This window comes from Ambystoma mexicanum, chromosome 7p, assembly GCF_040938575.1.
Source record: "Ambystoma mexicanum isolate Mex_15411 chromosome 7p, UKY_AmexF1_1, whole genome shotgun sequence".
NCBI classification, from domain to species: Eukaryota; Metazoa; Chordata; class Amphibia; order Caudata; family Ambystomatidae; genus Ambystoma; species Ambystoma mexicanum.
In genome coordinates, this window is record NC_090939.1 from 626,162,031 (window position 1) to 626,182,929 (window position 20,899).

General features: G+C 44.9%; 1 protein-coding gene across 7 annotated transcripts in view; it reads left to right on the forward strand.

Moving 5' to 3' along the window:
* Positions 1–20,899, forward strand: part of TSGA10 (testis specific 10) — a 539,078-nt gene that overhangs the window by 234,432 nt on the left and 283,747 nt on the right. For all 7 annotated transcript variants that reach the window (XM_069636638.1, XM_069636640.1, XM_069636642.1 and 4 more), the window contains exon 5: positions 5,955–6,121. In XM_069636638.1, coding sequence (XP_069492739.1) covers positions 5,955–6,121 — 167 coding nt within the window. The remainder of the gene's footprint in view (positions 1–5,954; positions 6,122–20,899) is intronic.

Here is a 20,899-nt window from a genome sequence, read left to right on the forward strand (position 1 = left end):
TGAGAGGAGAAATAACCTTTGGTTTTTCGGCTTCCCTGAGAAGGAGGGGGGAAACGGAAAGGGACATTAAGAGGTCCATTCACAAGGTGGTCAAGCTCCTGTTTTGTAGTAACATGACCACCAATTCCACAATAGACAGGGCTCACCATGCTGGAGGTGGGTGCCGGGGCCCTGAGGTCTGTGCTGGCACACTTCCACTATTATGAGGAGAGGATTACAATACTTTGCAAGGTCAGGAAAGAAGGCCCGGTGTCTCTCGGCTCTGCAAATATATCTGTTTTTCAGCACCACTCAGCCTTTATGCTGGCAAGAAGACAAATGTGTGCCGCCTCACTCAATGGCTCAATGAGAAGGGAGTCCGATATTGGTTGGGTTTCCCCTTCACTATTTCATATGAGCGTGAGGGCCACAATTATAAGCTGATAACTGAAGATGACACCCAGAGGTTCAAAAGTGTACTCGAGGGACCTACCAATTACCAAGCTCCGCATGAAGAGGGAGCCGTCAGTGATGGCTTTCAAAGGGTAAAAGGGAGTAGAAGATGCAGAGTTCCTGGATCAAGGAAGTTCAAACAGCTAAACACACACCAACGTTATCCAATTCAGAACTCGCTTTGACTACACCTAATTCCACAGTTTGTTTGTTTTCTTATGCCACTGTGGATTGATGCAGTACCCATGCGGGTAAAGGGTGGCACCTTGGGGCTGGGTAGTAGGATGCTTAGCGGGGTATGAGTCTGGGAATTTCATCTGTTGGTCGAGGAGGGGAGCAGGAGACATTGTTCCCCAGGGGTCTAACCTCTCTCCCTGGCTGTTCAACCAATACTTGGCACTTCTCGCCCACTGCATTGCCGCTCTCTGCCCCAACTTTCAGTGCTATGCTGATGACGCTCAGCTCATTTTCAGGCTCCCTTCAGCCACCTCTTGTCTTTCTCTCATCTCTGACTGTCTGTCCGCCATCCAGGAGTGGTGTGCCACCAATTATCTCTGCCTTAATGCCAGTAAAACTGAGATTCTCCTCCTTTCCTGTCACTCTCTAGCCGGCCGCTCTTGGTCCTCTACCTGCTCCCACCTGTGAGGCCAAAAACCTCAGGGTCATCTTCGGCTCCACACTTTGCTTCTCTCCTCAAATCTCTAACGTCTCTAAGAAGTCACACTACCAGCTGCACCACCTCAGAGGTATTGTTCCTTTCCTCTCCTTCCCCCAGAAGCTCGCTGTCTGCAGAGCTCTAGTTCTCTCCAGGCTGGATTACCGCAACAGCCTCTTTCTTAATCTGCCTGCCTCTAACCTCCGCCCTCTGCAACTCATCCAAAACAGGACTGCAAGACTTGTCCTTGGCTTCAAGCCCAGGGATCATATCTCTCCAGGACTGAAATCTCTGCACTGGCTCCCAGTGGCAGCAATGATTAAGTTCAAAACCCTCTGCATTGTCCACAAGGCCTTCTGGGGCATGGGACCTCAATACCTTTAACTCTCTCTTCCTAAATATCTTCCTTCTCGAGCTCTTCGCTCATCCGCCTCCAACTGCCTCAGGGTTAGTTGCTTCTCCAAGCAGCGAGTTGGTGGTAGATCTCTTTCTTCTGCTGGGGCCTCCCTCTGGAACAGCCTCTATGAAACATGAGGAGAACCATCTCCGGTTCCGGAAGCACCTCAAGACCTTCCTCTTTGCTTCTGCTTTCTCTCCCCCTCTCCCCTGCTGATCTCCTGGCTGAATCTGAAACTGCACTGGTTACCTGGCTACCCTCTGATCTCGGTCCCAGGTCCGCCCGCCCCCACCAGTTTCACACCTGCACTGCCCCCCTGGCAACCCTTGCACCCGGGGACTGTTTCTGTATCCCTACAGCCTCTACGAGCACTTGACACCTGATGTCTGCACTTACCCTTGCACTAGCCACCAGCTGGCTGTACTTTTATTTATTGTCTTTATTTATTTTACTCTTATCCTATGTACTGCACTTTTCACCTTTCCCCGTCCCCTGCACTTGTGCAATCTCAATGTCACCTGGCCTAGTAGGATCACTGTCTCTGTCTTCCCTCTGTCCCATATACTCTTATCCTATGTACTGCACTTTTCACCTTTCCCCGTCCCCTGCACTTGCGCAATCTCAATGTCACCTGGCCTAGTAGGATCACTGTCTCTGTCTTCCCTCTGTCCCCCCTTGCCACGTCACGCCTTGAAACACTTGTGTACAGGCGCGTTATAAATGCCATATCATATCATTGGATGCCGAGAGTCGGGAAAACAAATGATATTTGTGCTGGACCCAGACAGTGGGGGTGGAGGATTCATGTAGAGTGTTGTTGATTATTTGGTTGTGGGGGGGAGGCTCTTACAGGAGTGGGACATTTTGCGAGTTCAGTCCTAGACCAGTGATGTTAACTGGTAAAGACTGAATGCCACAGGGGAGCGGGGGTGGGGGTAGGTTGGATTATGGGGGCTTTAGGAGGCAAGGGGGATGTTGGGAACTGGTGCAGGGGACTTGTTTCATGAGGCTTTTGGGACCTGTATAGTTGATTTTGTTGAAGATGCAGTGTTTTGCGGACATGACTCTTTGGTACTATGGCGATGCAGGATGTGAATGAGGGGGCGGGCGGGCCGCCTGCCGGATTGTATATTGAATGTGAAGGGATTAAACTCACTGCCCAAACAGTCATTGGTGGCTAGAGAATTTGAAAGGGTGGGGATGGATTTCCTCTTTTTGCAGGAGGCAAGGTTTTTAAAGGGGAAGGAACAGAGTGTCCCATGTGGACTTATTGGACAGGTATACTGGGCATCAGACAATTACAAGAAGGATGGGGTGGGGATCCTTTTCCACAAGAGACTAAGTATGGAAAAGTTGATGACATGGAACAGCGAAGATGGTAGAGGGCTTATGGTCTCAGAACTCTGGGGATATGGCTTACGTTTGCGATGATATAATCCCCTAGTCAGGGACAATTGAGATTCTTGATGGCAGCAATAGCAAAAGTTGTGAGAGATTGTAAGGGGCATCCGATAGTGGGGAGAAATCTGAATATGTGGGCTGACCCAACCCTTGATAGACGGGTCCAGGGTGAGGGTGGTGGCAGGGCTTCCCTGGTTGGTTTTAGAGGATTACAGGCCTGCTTTGACTCTCGCGATATGTGTGACGTGTGGCGACTATTTCATCCTCAGGATAGAGGTTTCACTTTTTACTCTCTGCCACATGGGACGCGTACTTGCATCGGTTATGTTTGCATGTCAAGAGAATTATGGGGCAGCATATTTGTTTGTGTGATATTCCCGATTAGATGGTTACTCGTCAGGGTTTGTTAAATAGTTCTCTGCTTTACTTGTCCCTTATTTGGTGAAATGATATAATCATATGTTATCGTTGGGGCACGCCTCGGGATCTTTTATGAGGGCTCTCATCTCAGTGATACCTAAGGTAAAGATCCAATTTTTTGCAGTTCGTATAGGCCCATCTCCCTTCTTAACGTAGATGCAAACATATTTACGCGAGTCCTTGCCTCTAGGTTGTATGCATATATGCCTAGACTCGTCCACTCGGACCTGGTGAGATTTATAAGAGGGTGTCACTGGGCGGACATGATGTTAAAGACTTTGCACCTAATTGAATGTGCTTAGGGGAAGGGGCTGAATCTTGCGTTGCTGTCTATAGATGCGGAGAAGACTTTCGACAGGGTTGACTGGGCATTTCTTGAGGTGGTTTTGCTCAAGTTTGAATATAGGCATAAGGTGTTGAATGGAATTATGGCCTTGTATTCGAGTCCCACAGCATGCGTTGCAGTGAATGGGAGATTGTCCTGGTGGTTTGTTTTTAGCTAGGGATACAAGACAAGGATGTCCCCTTTCGCTGCTTCTTTTTGAGCTTTCTATGGAAACACTGGCCCAAAGGTTAAGGGAGGATCCGTAAGTGGAAGGTATACAGGTGGGGAGCTTGGAAAATAAATTTGGGTTATATGCGGATGACATCCTGTTGCATCTTCGGAACCCATTAGGACCGGCCTTGGCGGCAGTGGACTTGATTGAACAATATGGGACGTTCTCAGGGTTTAAAATTAACAGAGGAACATCTATTTTATTTCCCTTTGACCAGGAGGGGGATCAGGATGCACAGGGTTTAGGCCGTTTGGGAATAGAAGTGAGGAAGGATCAATTGCGCTATCTTGGGGTCCTTATTACAAGGGACTTGCATGGGTTGTATGAGGTAAACTATTCTCCTCTGCTGCAGAGGCTATATAATGACATGGTGAAATGGGATAGACTTGGGCCGTCTTAATGAAATACCAAAAAACACTGAGTAAGGCTGCCCTACCCTCATAATGCTCAGATGGCCACCTAAATCAATATTGATTACTTCATGCTGGATAATAAATCCCGTAGTTTATTCTGCAATTGATGAACAACAAGAATGTATAGTACTAACAAATCTCTCACCAAACATCCAAATGTTACAAAATTATTCCAAATTTGATTATTATTGTTAATATACATAAAAATCTTTAACAATACACGTACAAACAATGTCTGGACAAATTGTCTCTGTGCAAAAGTTACAAAATAGTGCAAATATTTGTTTTGGGTTACATGTCTTTAAAATGAATTATTGAATAACAAAAGCATATATAACGAAAAAATATAATGACAGAACATAATCCATTTTATTTTTTAGTACTTTTGTGGGGTCCCTAAACCCCCATTTCCCCCAGGTAAAAACCCACCTCAAACGTTTCCCCACAAGATTTAACCCTTTACCCCACCCACATACATTTTTGTTATTTTTTTCATGATATAATTTTCGTTATATATTCATTCGTTATCCATTTTTCGTTATAAAGACTGTATACCTTTTTTTTGTTTTAAACCACAATAAAGTGTATCATGCAAAAAATTGCTAACTCGAATACAGCCATACTAAATAAAACTGTGTACAGGGTTTGTATGCAGGTATCCAACACAACAGCAATCAAAACATGTTTACGAAATGATCACCCTCTTCTACAACATATTTACTTTACAGATGTTGGAGTTTACAGAAACCACTGGGAACTGAAGTTCCCTTTAGGGTGACAGAAAGGCAAAGGCGTCACATAAATGACGTCAATCCATAATGTTTCCTCTGATTATTCAAAATGCCTTCTCAGGACATAAACAAACTTTCAATATTGAAACAAATTCAAGCACAATTTGTAAATGAGACTTTGGATCCAAAGGAATATCTGTAAAAAACATAGATTTATATGAGAACTAAAGCCTGCAAAGGGGTCTTTTTAGTAGTCTTTTGGCAGGGGAGTTAGCCAAATAATATAGCTGACTAACCTTAATCTGTGTTCCACTTGAGCATAGGGCTGTTTTTCTTATTATGTTTCAAGCCATGGAGCGGCCTCAATTTCTTTTAAAGTAGTCCGTCACTACTTCAAAGCTTGCAAGATAGGGCAACTTCCTATACTGGGCACTGTATGTATAAATCGAAGCAGTGTCACAGAATTATTTTGTGCGAAACCAGTTCTACCCTATCGGTACCCCCAGTATAGGAAGTTGCCCTATCTTGCAAGCCTTGAAGTAGTGATGGCATAGGGGAGCAGTATGGGCTGGGTTGTGGAAAAAGATGGGAGTTGGAATTTTGCTTTAATTCATTGTATTGGTGTGGTCTTGTTTGTTCTTTCTCTTTTGGTGTTGTGCAAATCAAAATAAAATTATAAATTTAAGAAAAAAACATTCTTCTTTTTGCCATATGTAAACAATACTTGACCTTTTACCAAAAATAATAAATAATGTCCATTCTAGTGTACTCTGGTATGGTGAAACAATGCATATCCTGCAACATTTTTCACTATGTAGATTTCTAGAATCGTAAACCACAGGGACCTATAAAATATCAACTGATCTTAAATATTTCACTATATGCTATTGTCTGTATTTATAATATATTTACACATCTGTTTTTTTCTCTTCATATATTAATCTCCAGATAAAAACATCATATTAGCCGAAAAACCACGAGCAATGAGTCCTTCAAAGCTGGATTGTTTTGTTAAATCGCTCGAGGAGGAGAAAGACCACTACAAAAGGGAATGTGAGAAGCTGAGAAAGTTGTTACGGAGCAGAAGCGGCAGTCCAAAACGTAGCTCTTCCCAGGTGAGCTCTGACAATGGAATAGAATTGAGGAATCCTTGTGCTCTGCCCATCAGCATAGTAACTCTGACATTCATCACCTCTTGAAATGTGTGTGCATGAGGCACTACCCTGCAACAAATATATATTCCTCTCAATGAATAGAAAAAGAAGCAGCCGGTTTAGGGGCCCTCACATTGCTACACTACTGCATTGATAATGTGACTACTTTTCTATAACACGTAATGATGTTCCCAGACACTCTTAATGGTGTCAAATAAGGGAATTGGGGTTGTCCCAAATCTGAGTGAGACACAGAGGCGGACAGTGGAATTTCAGTTCTCTTGTACTTTATTTTCACCAAATCGAATATACAGTTCTCCAAAAGGGGGAGAGTAAGATCTACCAACAGAAAGTCTCAGGCCTTTCTTCTCTCCATGTTGTAAACTACCTGAGACTTTCCAGGTTCATGTACCCTACAATGATCTAACAGCATAATAATCCATGCCAGGCCTTCTAGCCCAAGAAGCTCACTTCCACATGACACTGGGCTTTTCATTGCAGGGTGCAGTGTTTCAGCTTTTTGCTCAGCGTCCACATTTTTAACAAGACTTTGGGCTTTTCTGAGGTTCTGGACCTGACGCTCTCTTTCTAGCGTCCTGATTCCTGTGTCACTCACAACCTTTTAGAACCCAGAATAAGCTCCCTCACCCTCAGTGAGAGAACACTTATTCATAGCTCCTCTCACTTCTATGTCCTGTCTAGGACCAACCTGGTCTTCCAGAACCTTCCATGGCTGACAAACAGTCTCTCTGTCTCTCAACCACGTCCTCTTCTACTGAGTGTCAGGGAACCTCCTTTTCGCCCTCAAACCTCCAATACTTCTTCAACACCTCCTCCTTCTCTTGATGTTCACCCTCCAACCTCTATTTCTGCACCACCTCTCTTCTACTGATGCTTACTCTCCAGCCTCCAACCACCCAGTGCCTCCTTGTCTCCATCTCCCCTCGATGCTCCTTCAGAATCTCCTTCTCCAAAAACCTGCCCTGTCAGACTGATGATCTCCTAGGTGGGATTTTAGGTGTGTGAGCCTGGGCTTGGCTGGCCACAATAGGGCCTGCTGCCATTTCAGATTTCATTTTCCCCTGTGTAATTCTCTCTGAGGCAAGGAGCAGGAGTCACCTGTTTTCTCAGCGTATGAATTGAAAATCAAGAAAACTTTTTGGAAGTTTGAAAAACTCTTTCCCTTTAAAAAGTTTCTCTGAGCAAGGAGTAATAAAAACATTGAATCTCCTTTTGTATACATTCCTTGATGGGGTACAATACTTCAATAGATTTGTTTCACGTGTCTTGCATTCTTCGTTCAGGGAGTTGACAATCTGAGATGTTGTAAGTGTGGTGCTCCCTTCTCATCGGATTCATAGGAAATGACTTTGCTTTCAACTTTGTCAAATTTCCAACTGCATCAAGTCTCTTCTTACCTTTGCGGAGCATCTGGAAAATGTCTCCCTTAAAGGGAACCGTATCAATTTTCTTGATGATAGTTTTGGTTCTCCAGCTAGGAAATAACCCAAAAAACCCTCTAGCCCCTGATTACATCAGTCTCATATTTATATTAGTTAAAGTAACTCTAACAAAAAATGCTAAATGGACCCGATTGGCCAGGCGGTGTGGTGCTGTAGGTGTGGGTGGCATCTCTTCCTCCTGGTTGGCGGAGTGGCTGACGAGATGACGGACGTCAAACGTCTTGCGCTCCACGCAGGTCAGGGTCCGGTCACTGTGGTCACTACCTAAGCTAATATGTTACACACTAAATAACAAATTATTTAAAACATTTTATGCTACTTGTCACATATCTACATAAATCACACACAATGATTATTGTCAGTACAATTGGGTCATTCGTGGCTTTAATTGGAGGCCTTGACCTTATTGTGTATGTAGAAGAATCAGGCTGTGTTTCACATCTTTTCCTAGGTTTCAAACTCATTAGTACAAATAAAAACATATATAGTAGTAAAAATGCTTAAGGTTAGTAAGGAGTGTATTGGGTGGGTTTCGCAGCACAGGCGAGGGTCTGGCACTTGAAAGATTTACCTTACAGGGGGTGCAGGGTCAGAATGGCAATAAATTGTTCTAATGGGGGTGGGTGGCTTGCACGTTTATGAGGACGAATCGAGCAGAAAGTGCTTAGCTCATCCTGGTTCACATGCCGGTTCTCAGACGAACAGTGATCTCAGAGGAAGAAAACTAGCATATTGATTGTTGCAACTTTCTCCAGCTTCAGCGTGAGAATGGAAGCGCAGAGCTTTCCTTCGCAGGGGGAGTGCAAGGGTGGGGGCCAGCCAGCTGCCTGCGCGCCTTGTGTGTGTGTCTCTGTCCTTGGCTGCTGCGGTGGAAGGGGAGCTGAGCATTGCTGTACTATCGCAGTGAGGCCTGTTTACCCAAGATGGAGTCGAAAGGGGGCACAAAAGACGGATGCCCCATGTCCTGCTCAGTAGTCCCATCTATGTAGCAGTCAACCGTGGTTAACTTTACATAAGGGCAAGGGGCAATCCCACTACCGGAGGCACGCGGTCCAAGCCTTGTACTGAGGAGCGTACGACGCGAGGGGGCCTGAGGACCCCTCGCTCCCATACACTGTCCTTGTGTCCAAAACATACTAATTTGACTCTCACACTAAAAATGATCAACTAAGAGTGCGAGGAAATATTTCTAACTTATGCTTGGTAAAAAGTGTTCATAATCAAAATAAATAAATAAATCCAACAGAAGCAGTTTTCTCCAAGGAGAAATTCTTGGATCCAGAGGGTGTTTTCCTTCCCCTGGATATTTTGGTAGAATGGCGAAAGTGTCTCTTTCAAGCAACAATTTCTTGAGCATGGCAAACGTCTCTTTCAAACAACAGTTCCTCTACGATGGCAAAAATGTCTCTTTCATACAATAGCTCTTTAAGGATAGAAAACGTGTCTTTGGTATACTTCACCATTTGCTTTGTAAACTAAGTACGTTTCTTTATACAATTTTGATGGACCTCCTGCTATACTCCCCTGCCTGGAGTCCTCTAGTTTACTCTTCAGATCCCCTGGTATATTTCTCTGTCAAGTGTCTTCCCCCTCAAATGTTCACTGCATGGTGTGTTCCTTCTACCAGGACATCTTCTCAGATTCAATGTCTTTTAACACAACACAGTTTTATCACTTCACTGTGTTTCTTTTTTTTTTTTAAACTTTGTTTATTAGATTTTCAAAAAAATGCAAACGGCAATAGAAGAACACCAAACAAGCAAGTAAAAATATAACAAGAGAATATCGTCAACAGTACACAATGTCTATATTTAAAGAGGGGGAAAAAATGGGGTATGGGAAGTATGCGGGTGTAAAGAGGGTGGGGGAGGAGGGAAAGGGGGAAATTAGCATTAATTTCATAATTGAAATTATGAAATAGCATAATTAAAAGCGTCCCAAATGTCAGAACACTTAGCAAACATTTTCTTAGCCTGACAGGATACCCTCTCTCTGCCTGAAAGAATTGACACATCATGATCCATTCATCCACAAAGGAACACTTTACCAAAATAAAAAAATGTGTTTCTTGGCCATCAAAAGGGCTCTATAGGCCCAAAAGAGTAGACCAACGGACAGCTTAAGCCCAATCGGGAACAAGCCCAACACACATATCAAGGGACTTCGAGGAAGAAAAAGGGCCAACACAAGATCCACGCGTTGGATGGACTGGACTCTCGGAAACAACCAAAACATATGCAGAAAGGTGCCCACTTCCGGTTTACAATTTCAACAAGTATCATCTTGACTAAGTCTTCACTGCTTCATCCTCAAATGGGAACAATAAATACAATGAGAAATCCACTGTTGGGTACATCTCAAATCCAAGTCAAGCTTAAACCTAGAAGGAACCACACATATAGGGCCCAATTCACCATGAGAGAGCACATATCACAAATCTGAGCATCATATGGCACTACCATGTTCGGACGCAGTACTAAACTCCACTGGTGCGAATAACTTGTACAAGAATGAAGCCGAAAGCACCATGCTTTTGGCCAAGTGTAAAACCGTAGGGACCCTTTGCAGGGAGGCATTCAGGGATGAAAACAAAATCCCCAAAAGATCACACAGCATATTATAACGCTTACACCGCAAAAATGAATGTGGTTGGAATGGAAACGCCACTATGAACTTTCCCCAACTTCCAAATACCTGCTGATTGCCATGAAGACCAGGAGAGAGAGTATGATTGTCAATCCGTAAAGCCGGATTCTTCCACAGAGAAGAATCCAAACTCAACAGGCATTTCACATCACAACTCTCATGACTCCTCTTCCACCCCTTCAAGACGTGTTTAATACACAGCATGGTCTGACCAATGGCCAATTTCTTATCCATAAAAAGCAGGCAATCCAGGGGGACAGGGTGAACAGACTCTCTCTTGATTGTAACCCAGTTATGGCAATCAGCATAATCATCCCTGAGCCCGAAATGCAAGGTACGTAATGAAAAAGCAGTATGTTATAGACTAATATTCGGGAAACCAAAACCACCCAGCTGTACAGGCCTCATAAGAATATCTTTTGGGATCCTGAACTTCCCAGCCTCTCCTCATAAGAATGTGTGGAAAACCCTGTCTATTGGCCTGTTCACGAGATGGGCGGTATCCCAGCTGGGATACCGCCCAACTTTATTAGCATTAGCGCCCACCTGTCCGGCGGTATAACCGCCGGATCACGGGTTGGGCACTGTTAGTCCCCATTTCCCATTGGGTCCATTCGGTAATTGCGCTGAAAAAGGGTATTTTTCTGGCGTGTTTACCCTAGCTATAAGCTGGGGGAAAACATGCCAGACACGAGATTGGGTGGACCCTTGAATGCAGCAGTAACAGCCTTACCACCGCATTTAAGGGCTTCCGCTCAACTCGTGATCAGGCCCTATATCACACAGCAGTTCACTCGAGAGAGAGGAAGGGGAAGCACACTAAATATATACTGAAATTTAGGAAGCAGGGACATCTTAATTACATTAATTTTCCCCCATAATGTCAGATTCAACCTTTCCCACTAAGACATATTGTATTCATCGCAGTGATTTTAAGCTGAATATTGAAAGCAAATAATGAGCCAACTTGTCTGGTAACATGAATATCCAAATACTTGAATCCACCATCCTCCGAGGCCTCCCGTTCCTCACCAAGGAGTCCCCTGTGGCATAATGTCAAGATCGGAAAGACCAGAAATGTTTCTTACTGTAATTTCTTGCTGACTGTGAAAATTGGAAATAAAGAGTTTTAAAAAAAAGAAACATTAACCTTTTGGTCAGAAACCTAGCCAAACAATTGCAAAGTCAAGAGTAATTCCTTAAATGAAGACTCGGGGTCTGAAAGCAAAACCAGGAGATCATCTGCATATAAAAGCACCTTAGAAACCCAGTCCCTAATTGAAATTCCCTTATTACCCACATTCTCCCAGATTATAATGGGCAATGATTTTATGAAAAGATGAAATAACAAGGGCAGCAGAGGACAACCCTGACGTGTACTCCTTCGTACAGAAAAGTGCTTGGATATGCAACCATTAACCGTAACCACAGCCTCAGCAGCATTATATAGGGCAGTGAAAAGCTGCAAAAACCATGGTCCAAAATGTACCCGGATCAAAACCTGACCGATGAATGTCCAACTAACCCTATCAAATGCTTTCTCTGCATCAATACTAACCGCAGCATAGGCCTCAGACGAGTTTCCCCTGAGGTGGACAACATCCAGAGGTTCTCTTAAATTGTCATAACTGTTCTTGCCATAGACAATCGCTGTCTGATTTTGGGGAACCAGTTTGCGTAACAATCAATTAAGTCACATAGCATAAACCTTAGCCAACAGTTTGACATCTGCATTCAGTTATGATGAAAGACGCTAATTTCCACAGACAGAAAGATCCTTCCCAGGTTTGGGGATCACATTGATCACAGCAGTCCTCATAGAGTCAGCCACCAACTCACAGCAAACAATCTCCGTAAATAGTTTTACCAGGAAGCGGGCGAAAGAGTGACTTAAAGCAGCATAAAATTCAATAGGGAACCCGTCCAGCCCGGGACACTTTCCAGATGACATCAAACACATTGAATCCACAATCTCCTGAATAGTAATGTCCCTATCCAGACAAGGACGATCACATTCATCTAATCGAGGAGTATTAACCCAGTCCAAAAAATCAGATACCCCTTCCTCCATAATGTGCCCATCATCACTATACAACAACTTGTAAAACCTTTGAAAAGCGCCACAAATATCCTCATTCCGCCTCAAGATTGATCCATCATCATCAGCAATAAAAAGCACTTGTCTCCCGTTCTCCCTCCTCTTCAACCAATTAGCCAATAACACCCCAGATCTCTCACCCCGTTCCCAGAATGCCTGCCGGGTGTAGAACTGATCCTTCTCCACCGCAACATCCTATGCAAACACCTCACGGATGCCGCTCACTTCTACCAAGAAGCGACCACATGGATAACCTCCTTCCTGGAGGGCCAGGCCATGAGGGTCTGTTCTGACCAGGCATCAGCCACTCCATCCCCCATTGGTTGTGGAGTCCTCCAAGGATCATGCACATCACCTACCCTCTATAATCTCTCCACCATACCTCTATTTAATGATTCAGAAGAATTTGGCATTGCATTCACCAACTATGCCGATGATACACAAATTCTTCTCCCGCTATCCGGTGACTATGAGCAAGATCTTAAAACTCTACAGAAGACATATGCACTCATCCAGGCTTGGATGGCAGCTAACGGCCTTTGTCTCAATGGGGAAAAAAATGAAATCCTATTGGTAGGTCCAAAAGAGATCCTGAACAAACTAGACAGCAAATACGGCACCTTCAGCATTGTGAACACTGTAATCACAGTCTCTGCTGCATTAAAAGCCCTGTGTGTATACCTTGACTCCATTGCCTGTCAATGGAAAGGCAAGTTAGTGCCATCTCATTATCAGCAGTGCTCACAACGAAAATTATGAATGCAGTAAAACCTCACCTATCGGCCAAAAACGGTCTCAACATTAGTAGCGCCACCGTTGGTGCAAAGTTGGATTACTGTAATGTCCTTCTCTTAGGTACATCCTCCAAAAACCTTAACAGATTGCAGATCACGCAAAACAATGCTCATAGAGCTGCTCTAAGTATCCCTAGGAGGGAGCATATCTCTCAGGCTAGACGTGACGCCCACTGGCTCTCGATCAAAGAGCACATACTGTTCAAGACCCTTACCATCACACACAGATGCCTATCTCAGTCTGCCCCCTCCTACCTAGTAGAACGAATACATCAAGCGCCATCTCACAGACCAAGACATGACCAATACTCACACCAACTCTCAGTCCCTGCCTTCAATAGAGCCAAAGCCGGCGGTGCTAACTTTGAGATGTTAGCTCCAAAAACCTGGAACTCATTACCACTTAAACTCAGAAAGGAAGCCTCTCTCATGCCTTTAGAAAGGTGCTGAAAACCAAGCTATTCAACTAGACTGTACTTGAAGGTGTTCCCCTGTAAAGCATGGAACAGGCATACTGTATTGTTTGTTGTTATCCTCTGTAACGCCCTCCGACGAGTCTGTTTTATGTAATCTGTATCTAAGTGAATATCCTGTAACAGCGCTGCAATGCCTAAGGGCCGCTGTGCATACATTTATATAAATAAATAAATAAAATAAATATTGGAAGCAGATGGGGAGCAACTATACCGTCCCTCAGAATGTTTACAAACAGATTCTAACTGCACGATCTCAGCCTCAACTCTCCTCTTTATACAGGGTGCATTACTAATAATTTTACCTCTCAATCAGGCTTTCAAAGCATCCCAGACAATGGACAGTCTGCCGACAGAATCACATTCTCAGTGAGAAACAATGAGATCTCGCTTTCAATATGTTTCACAAAATTAGAATCCGACAACAAACATGTATTGAACCTCCACTATCCACCATTCCTCTTTCCGTCCAACAACCTATCCACAGCCAAATCCACACAAGACCCCTACTTATCAAGAAAAAATAAATACGAGAGGAAGTCCAGTGAGGTACCAAATGAAAACTGTATTGCCTATTCTTTGGGCTCAGATCACGCCAAACTTCCTGTAGGTCCCGCATCCACATGAATCTCAGAAGACCTTTCCTTGACCTGGCTTCCACATAAGATCGGGACACTTCCATAACAACATCCATTACATTATTAAAATCACAGCCAATTAGAATCTCTGCATCACACATATTCTTTAGAACACCCTCCAGCTTTAAAAAAAATCAGCTTGTGCCACATTATGGGCTGTGAGAAACCTGAGGGTATCCTCACTGCTACTCCCCCTGGATCCTCTGCTCAGGTGGCCAGGGAAAGGCCATTGCTTTTGGATCCCGAGCTCTTGGGGGTGGAGAACCAAGGGAGGATCACCTGGGTGGAGGGTCCTTAGGGATTGGGAACGATGTAACCCCGGATGAGACATGGTATCCTGCTTTCCCTGTTGAGGACCAACCTATCCCTCCCTCTGCCTTTGTAGGCTATTGTAGAGCAGCTCTCCTCATTCCCCCACTTTTAACCTCTGACAGTACTGAGACGAGGAAGAGGCGAATAAGAGTAATGAACACTCTAACTTTATTTCACCACTTTGGTACTGGGACAAGGAAGATGCCCGCAGAGTACTGTGAGGGTCAGGCATGTCCCTTTAACTATGGTCAGGCAAATTGTGAGTCCCCACCTGCAACCTGTTGAGTGGTTTCAGGTGTATCAAAGGAGACCAGTGAAACAACAAAGAGAGCAACAAGGAGACCTGGGTCGAAGTGACCAATAGGAGACCCGTGTCGTGAGGAGGCAGCCATGGTGGGGTCTGCAAGGAAGCCAGAATGCCAGCCAATGCCCAGAGGACCTGTGAATCCCCAAGGCCAGGTGGGCCATTAGGCTGCCACAGGAGTGGCAGCTTCTTTGTTGGAAGTGAGTAGCAGCACCTGCGAGTGAGCAGGAAGACAGGGGCACCGTCTGCGTCCGTGCTGAGGAGGCAAGATGCCGGGGTGTGCAGGAGAGCACCAGTAGTGTGAGTGGAGCTCGCAGAGGCCGGCCCGCCGACTAGACAAGCCGAAGAGGACCCTGAGAACCGGCGATTGTTGGGGAAGCCACTCAGAGCCAGGGAGCTTCTATACGGTTGCGTGTAAGAAACGAAGTGCTGTGTCAGGCTTATTGAATGACGAACGGAATGAAAACTTGAAACTACGCCAAAGTCTGCATATTGAATATGGAACTGAATAAATCTTTATGGGAAAAGCCAATAACGGATAAGAGCCAAGAGGGAAAATGGCCATTTAAAAACAACCTGTAAAAAAGAGGCAAGTGTGAAATAGTGGTATCTACATGATTTCACTGCATCTCAAAATTTCGAATTCGAAAAAGCTGAATTCGAAATGCACACTGCAGTGAAATCATGCATGGTTTCAGCCACCTACTCCTACCGCACTATCCACCGACCCCCCTACTTACCTGTTGGTGGCACACCTCGTTGTGTGCCGCCGACTCCCCCATCTCCATGCAGCGCTGGTTCCCTTCACTTAACGTGGTTGGGAACCGGCGCTGCAGGGGCCTCTATTTTTATTTTTTGTACACCTTTATTGTACATGAAGCAGGGGACACCCCTGCAACCCCAGGTACAATTGTAGTGAACAAGGGTGCGGGGAATACCCCGCAACCCCTGCTGCCCTTGTTCACTACAATGGTCCCGTATGGTGAATATGATTGACATTTTCGGCTGTACGCAAGTCAGACAGCCGAAATTCAATGAAATCTACCAATACGTTTTTTTTGTGTGATTTTTGGGTAATAACAAAAAGTGTAAAAAAAAAAGTGGGGTATGAACCAGACCACCACAAAGTGAACTTTATGACTGGATACAATGTGGTAAAGCAAGAGACTCGCAAGAGATGTGTGACACATTGGGGCAAATCCAAAAGGCTAACTAGGAGAACCCATGAAAGTTTGAAACTGCCCATAAACTCAACAGGCTGAGACTTTGCAAATGAATGGTAATCTGTAGACAGGGCAAGTACAGATTAATCTGTGTAAACTGGAGAGCCTAGGGATCCTGGTTGCGCGACCTGTGATGGATGGACTTTGTGGTCTGACAACTGCGCCTAGACCAGTGAGTCCTAAATGATGACAGCAAAAAGACATCGTGAAATAAACCAAGGCGAAGCACTGTAAGCGAACTGGTGAAGGAATATCCAGGCTATCCAGAAGGAGGGTCAGGTTGACCAAGAGTTGTGTGGAACTTTGACAAATACCAGGTGTTACATTGAAGTCCTGGGGAAAGAAACGCTGAGACTTGATGAACTGCAAATGCTGTCTTGAGAATGGAACCTCAAGACCCCTCTTCTTTTTGAACTGTGTTACTTGGAACTTTGTCATGAACCACCGATTCCGGCCCTTCTGGACTTCGTGGTCCATGATGCACCACGGCATGAGGTCAGTGATTCTTCCAAAACGGCAGACGGGCCAGAATCGCTGCGCTCTAGTCTTTACACGCGACGCTCTGCTTCCTAGAAAACAGGCACGCCCCCGCGGCTCTGCGCATCTCAACGCAACTGCTTGGAGTTGTTAGGCGTGTGTTTCGAGTCCTTGAACTGTACTAGTTCCCAGTTCCTTACCCCCTTTCTCCTTCCTGGAACCCCCTCCTGATTCCTGCATTTCTTCTGCTAGCCTTCTCTCCCATCATCCCGGATCCCATCTTGTGCTCGGTGCCGCGGTCTTCCGGGCCCTCTCTGAGCATAGGATGCCTGCCCCTCCTCCTTCCTGGATCCCGTCGCTGAACATTCCTGGATACTGAACGCTATCCTGCTGAAGGCAGCCGGCTTACCTCGTGCTGGAATCCGAAGACTCGCGCCTCTACCTGTACAAGTCTCGAACAGTGAGGAAGAAGGAAAGTGTTCCCAAGAAGGCCACAAGCAAGGGAAAACAGGTGAGAAAGAAAGACGCTTGTGACAAACTTGGGGAAGGGAACCCCAAGGATTTGTGGAACTGGTTTGAACTTGAGAAAGGTAATTTTGAGACTGTTGTGTAACTTTAGTGAACATGGGGAAGAGGAGCTGAAAAAGAAGCCACGAGCTGGACAAAACTCAGAACTTTGTGTTGATCATCATTTCTTTCATTATTGACATTCCTACATTGGTTAGCTTTAGTTGTGAGGGCAAAGATAGGTTTTGGACACAGGCAGACTTTTAAGTTGAACTCTTTGACTCCGACTTTTCTTAGTTTTGTTCAGGTAGGGAAATCCCACCTTAGCATTGGGCAAGTTAGACCTTCTACCATCCTGACATTTCATTTAATAAACTATTTTACTTTGAACGTTGAATCCGTTGGCTGTGTCTTGATTCATGATGCTTTCACAGGGCATAAACATTCAAGAGATTCAGACACCTATTTTCAACCCGCAACTTGACCACCACATACCTCCCTTCAGAATTAAGCTCCACTCTGTCCACAGCAAATTGCATATCTATCTTCAACAGAATGGCTACCAACCCCCCCGCCCCCCAGAATTACTGACAAATGTACTGGAGATCTCTTTTACATACAATGTATTCAAAACATAGTCTGCCTTTTCCAGTTCCAGATGCGTCTCTTGAATTAAGACAATGTCAGGCTTCTTATTCAGAAAGTTAAACACTTTCCACCTTTTAATTGAGCTATTCGCCCCCCTCACATTCCAACTTAGCAGTTAGACATTGTGACAAACACACATCCAACCTTTCTCTACCAGTCAAATACAAGCCAAACTGCACACGGCTCCCAGTGACATACAGAGATCCATCACAGTACCAACCCACCCCAAACAAGTCAATTGGGGCAAACATAGAGAAGGCAACAGAAAAAGGAAAAGAAGACATACAGGGACAAATGAAAACAGGAACAAAAATGAGGAAAAAAGAAAAATAAACTCAACCCAAAGCCAGAACATGGCAGAAGATTGGCCAGCGAGTAGCTTGGAAAATTGCTCTGTACCTATATTGGATCTGACGGAGAAGAACATTAAGTTACAGTAAAACATGAAAGAAAGAGAACTGTACAATATTGAGCACAAAGTACTCTTGTACCACAACACTTAAGTTACTTAACCCACACCACTCACTTCAAAGAGGTGCAGTAGTGTACAAAACAGCAGCATACCATATGTATTAGTGGATTGCCACTAGAAGCATGTATACTCACAATAAAGGCACAACAAGATCAAACAACCAAACACAATCCCTAACCCACCCACTCCCAAACAGTTACCTCATACAGCATATTGATCAACACAGCCACTGAGCATCTATATGTCCTTGCAAGGAAATAAAGTACTGCTCAGCCTGGAAATGATTGAAAATGCAAAAGCCTGCAATGTGTACAATCCATTAAAATGATGTCCACAACATCTCCATTGAGCCCCCCCGCCCACCACAATAAATTACCTTTACCAGTTTGATCCATGGAGAGGGCAATGAGACCAAACCCAAACCACAAATAAAAATATGCAAACAAGCGCTACGTGAGTAAAGAACACTTAGAGTAAGCATATGCTGATATATAAAGACATTCATACGAACAGTCCGATCCTAAAATAGAAACGACTCTTACATTCACATAACAAGCACTATTTGCTTAGTATACATGGGGCAACATGAGAATAGCAGCATTCAGAGTCAGTGTGGGCTTTATGGATTAGTGAACACAAGCATGCTATTGCGCTGCCCACCGGCTATACAAAGGCCATATCAAGATACCTTAAAAGTTCACAAAAGGAAGTGATCCAGAGTATTGTACTTTGGTAGCATGGGATCACTGAATGCGAGTTAATGACATGAAAAGGGGCAACAAGCCACGTGCAAACGGGGCTATACTCTGCATCAGACAGAGTTGCCCACTGGCCGGGGACTAAACACTCTATTGCAGCTCAGCCCAGGTATGGGACATATCATATAACGGTGGCACTTGAAACTCACAATGTTAAGGAGTACCAGCGCACCGCTCATTGGATATCACACAAGCAGCTGAGACCTTCTCTCAATCTCCAGCACTGCAGACGATAACGTTCCACAGCAAAGTGGACAGGCATAGGCAGAGCCGGATAACAAAACCAGGGAGAGGGCAGCTCCACAAGATTCTACAGCATACCGCGGCATGCGCGCACGATCCCGGCATGCCTCAAGTCTCACCAGGGACCTGACAAGCTGTTTCCTCAGTTCCCAACGGCCATGACTGTGTTTCAATTTGCTTGAGGTATGACTTGTTCCAACCTTCCCCACATTGACATCCCATATATGGAGATGTGTTCAAGTTCTACTTTTGTACTTCATTTGGTCGATAATCAATATTTGTATTGGGTGGCGGGAAGTGAGTTAGAAAGTTTCGGTGCAATGTAGGAAAAGCCTAGTCTAGTCTCTTGATGCGTCTCTTGATGCGTGGTATGTGTAGCTGGTTGGTGTACTGTGCTCTGGTGGGGCGAATGCAAGTGGTCCTTGATATTGCTTCAGATAGGTATGTGGGAGCAGTGTTGTTGATGCATCTGTGTGTGATGATGAGGATTTTCAGAGTAATGTGGTCTTTGACCTGTAGCCATCGTGCTGCACGCCTGGCATGGGATATATGGTCTCTTCTAGGGATGCTCATGGCGGCTCCTAGGGCATTGTTTTGTGTGGTTTGTAGTCTGTGAATATTCTTGGTGGCGGTGCCAGCTAAGAGAGCGTTGCAATAATTGAGTTATAGTTGCTCTAGCTATGGCTAGGCGGTTGGGGGCGGATAGGAATGGTTTAATGGCATTGATAAGTTTGGTGCTGAATGCTGATGCAGAGGCTACGGCGCTGACTTGTTTGTTCATCGATAGATTCGTGTCAACGTGAACACCTAGGGTCTTGACGGAGGATGATACTGAGATAGTTGAGTTGTCTATGTTGAAGTTGGCGTATTGGGGGCATAGCTTTGTTATTGTGTTTTTCTGCCCAAGGATGAGAATTTCAGTCTTCTCCCCATTAAGACAGAGTCCATTGATTGCCATCCAAGCTTGGATGGTAGGATTGATGTTGTGAAGAGCCGTGGAGTCTTGGTGATAGAGTCCAGATAGAGGTATTAGTACTTGAGTGTCGTCTGCATAGTTGCTATATGCAATGCTCATGGAATCAAGTAGGTCGAAGAGGGGTTTTGTGAAGAGGTTATAGAGGGTGGGGGCTGTACATGATCCTTGGGGGACACCGCAGTTTATGGTGGTAGGATCCGCGTTAGCTGAGTCGGAGTAGACCTTCATGGCTCTTCCTTCTAGGAAGGATGTGATCCAGGATGCTGCTTGTTTAGAGAAATGGGCTGCATGAGTGAGGTGGGTGGTGAGCGTCTGATGATCAACCAGGTCAAAAGCTGCTGATAGGTCGAGCAGGAGGAGCAGGGCAGGTTTGCCTTTATCTATAGATTTTTTAGATCTAATAAGGCGGATTCTGTTCCATGCCCGACACGGAAACCAGATTGTGTTTTGCCTAGTATGGAATTAGCTTCTATGTATGATTGGATCTGGTTGTGAGCTGCTTTGTCCAGGATTTTAAAGAGGAATGGGACTGTCTTTATCGGTCTGTAGTTGTTGAGTTGTGCTGGGTCAAGTGTGGCCTTTTTTAGAAGTGGCCGAACCCAGGCTTCCTTGAGATTGTTTGGGACAGTTCCTTTTTGGAATGATGCATTAATGAAGGCAGTAATCAGGGGTGCTAGCGCATTCCTTGATGAATTTGGGAGGGCAGA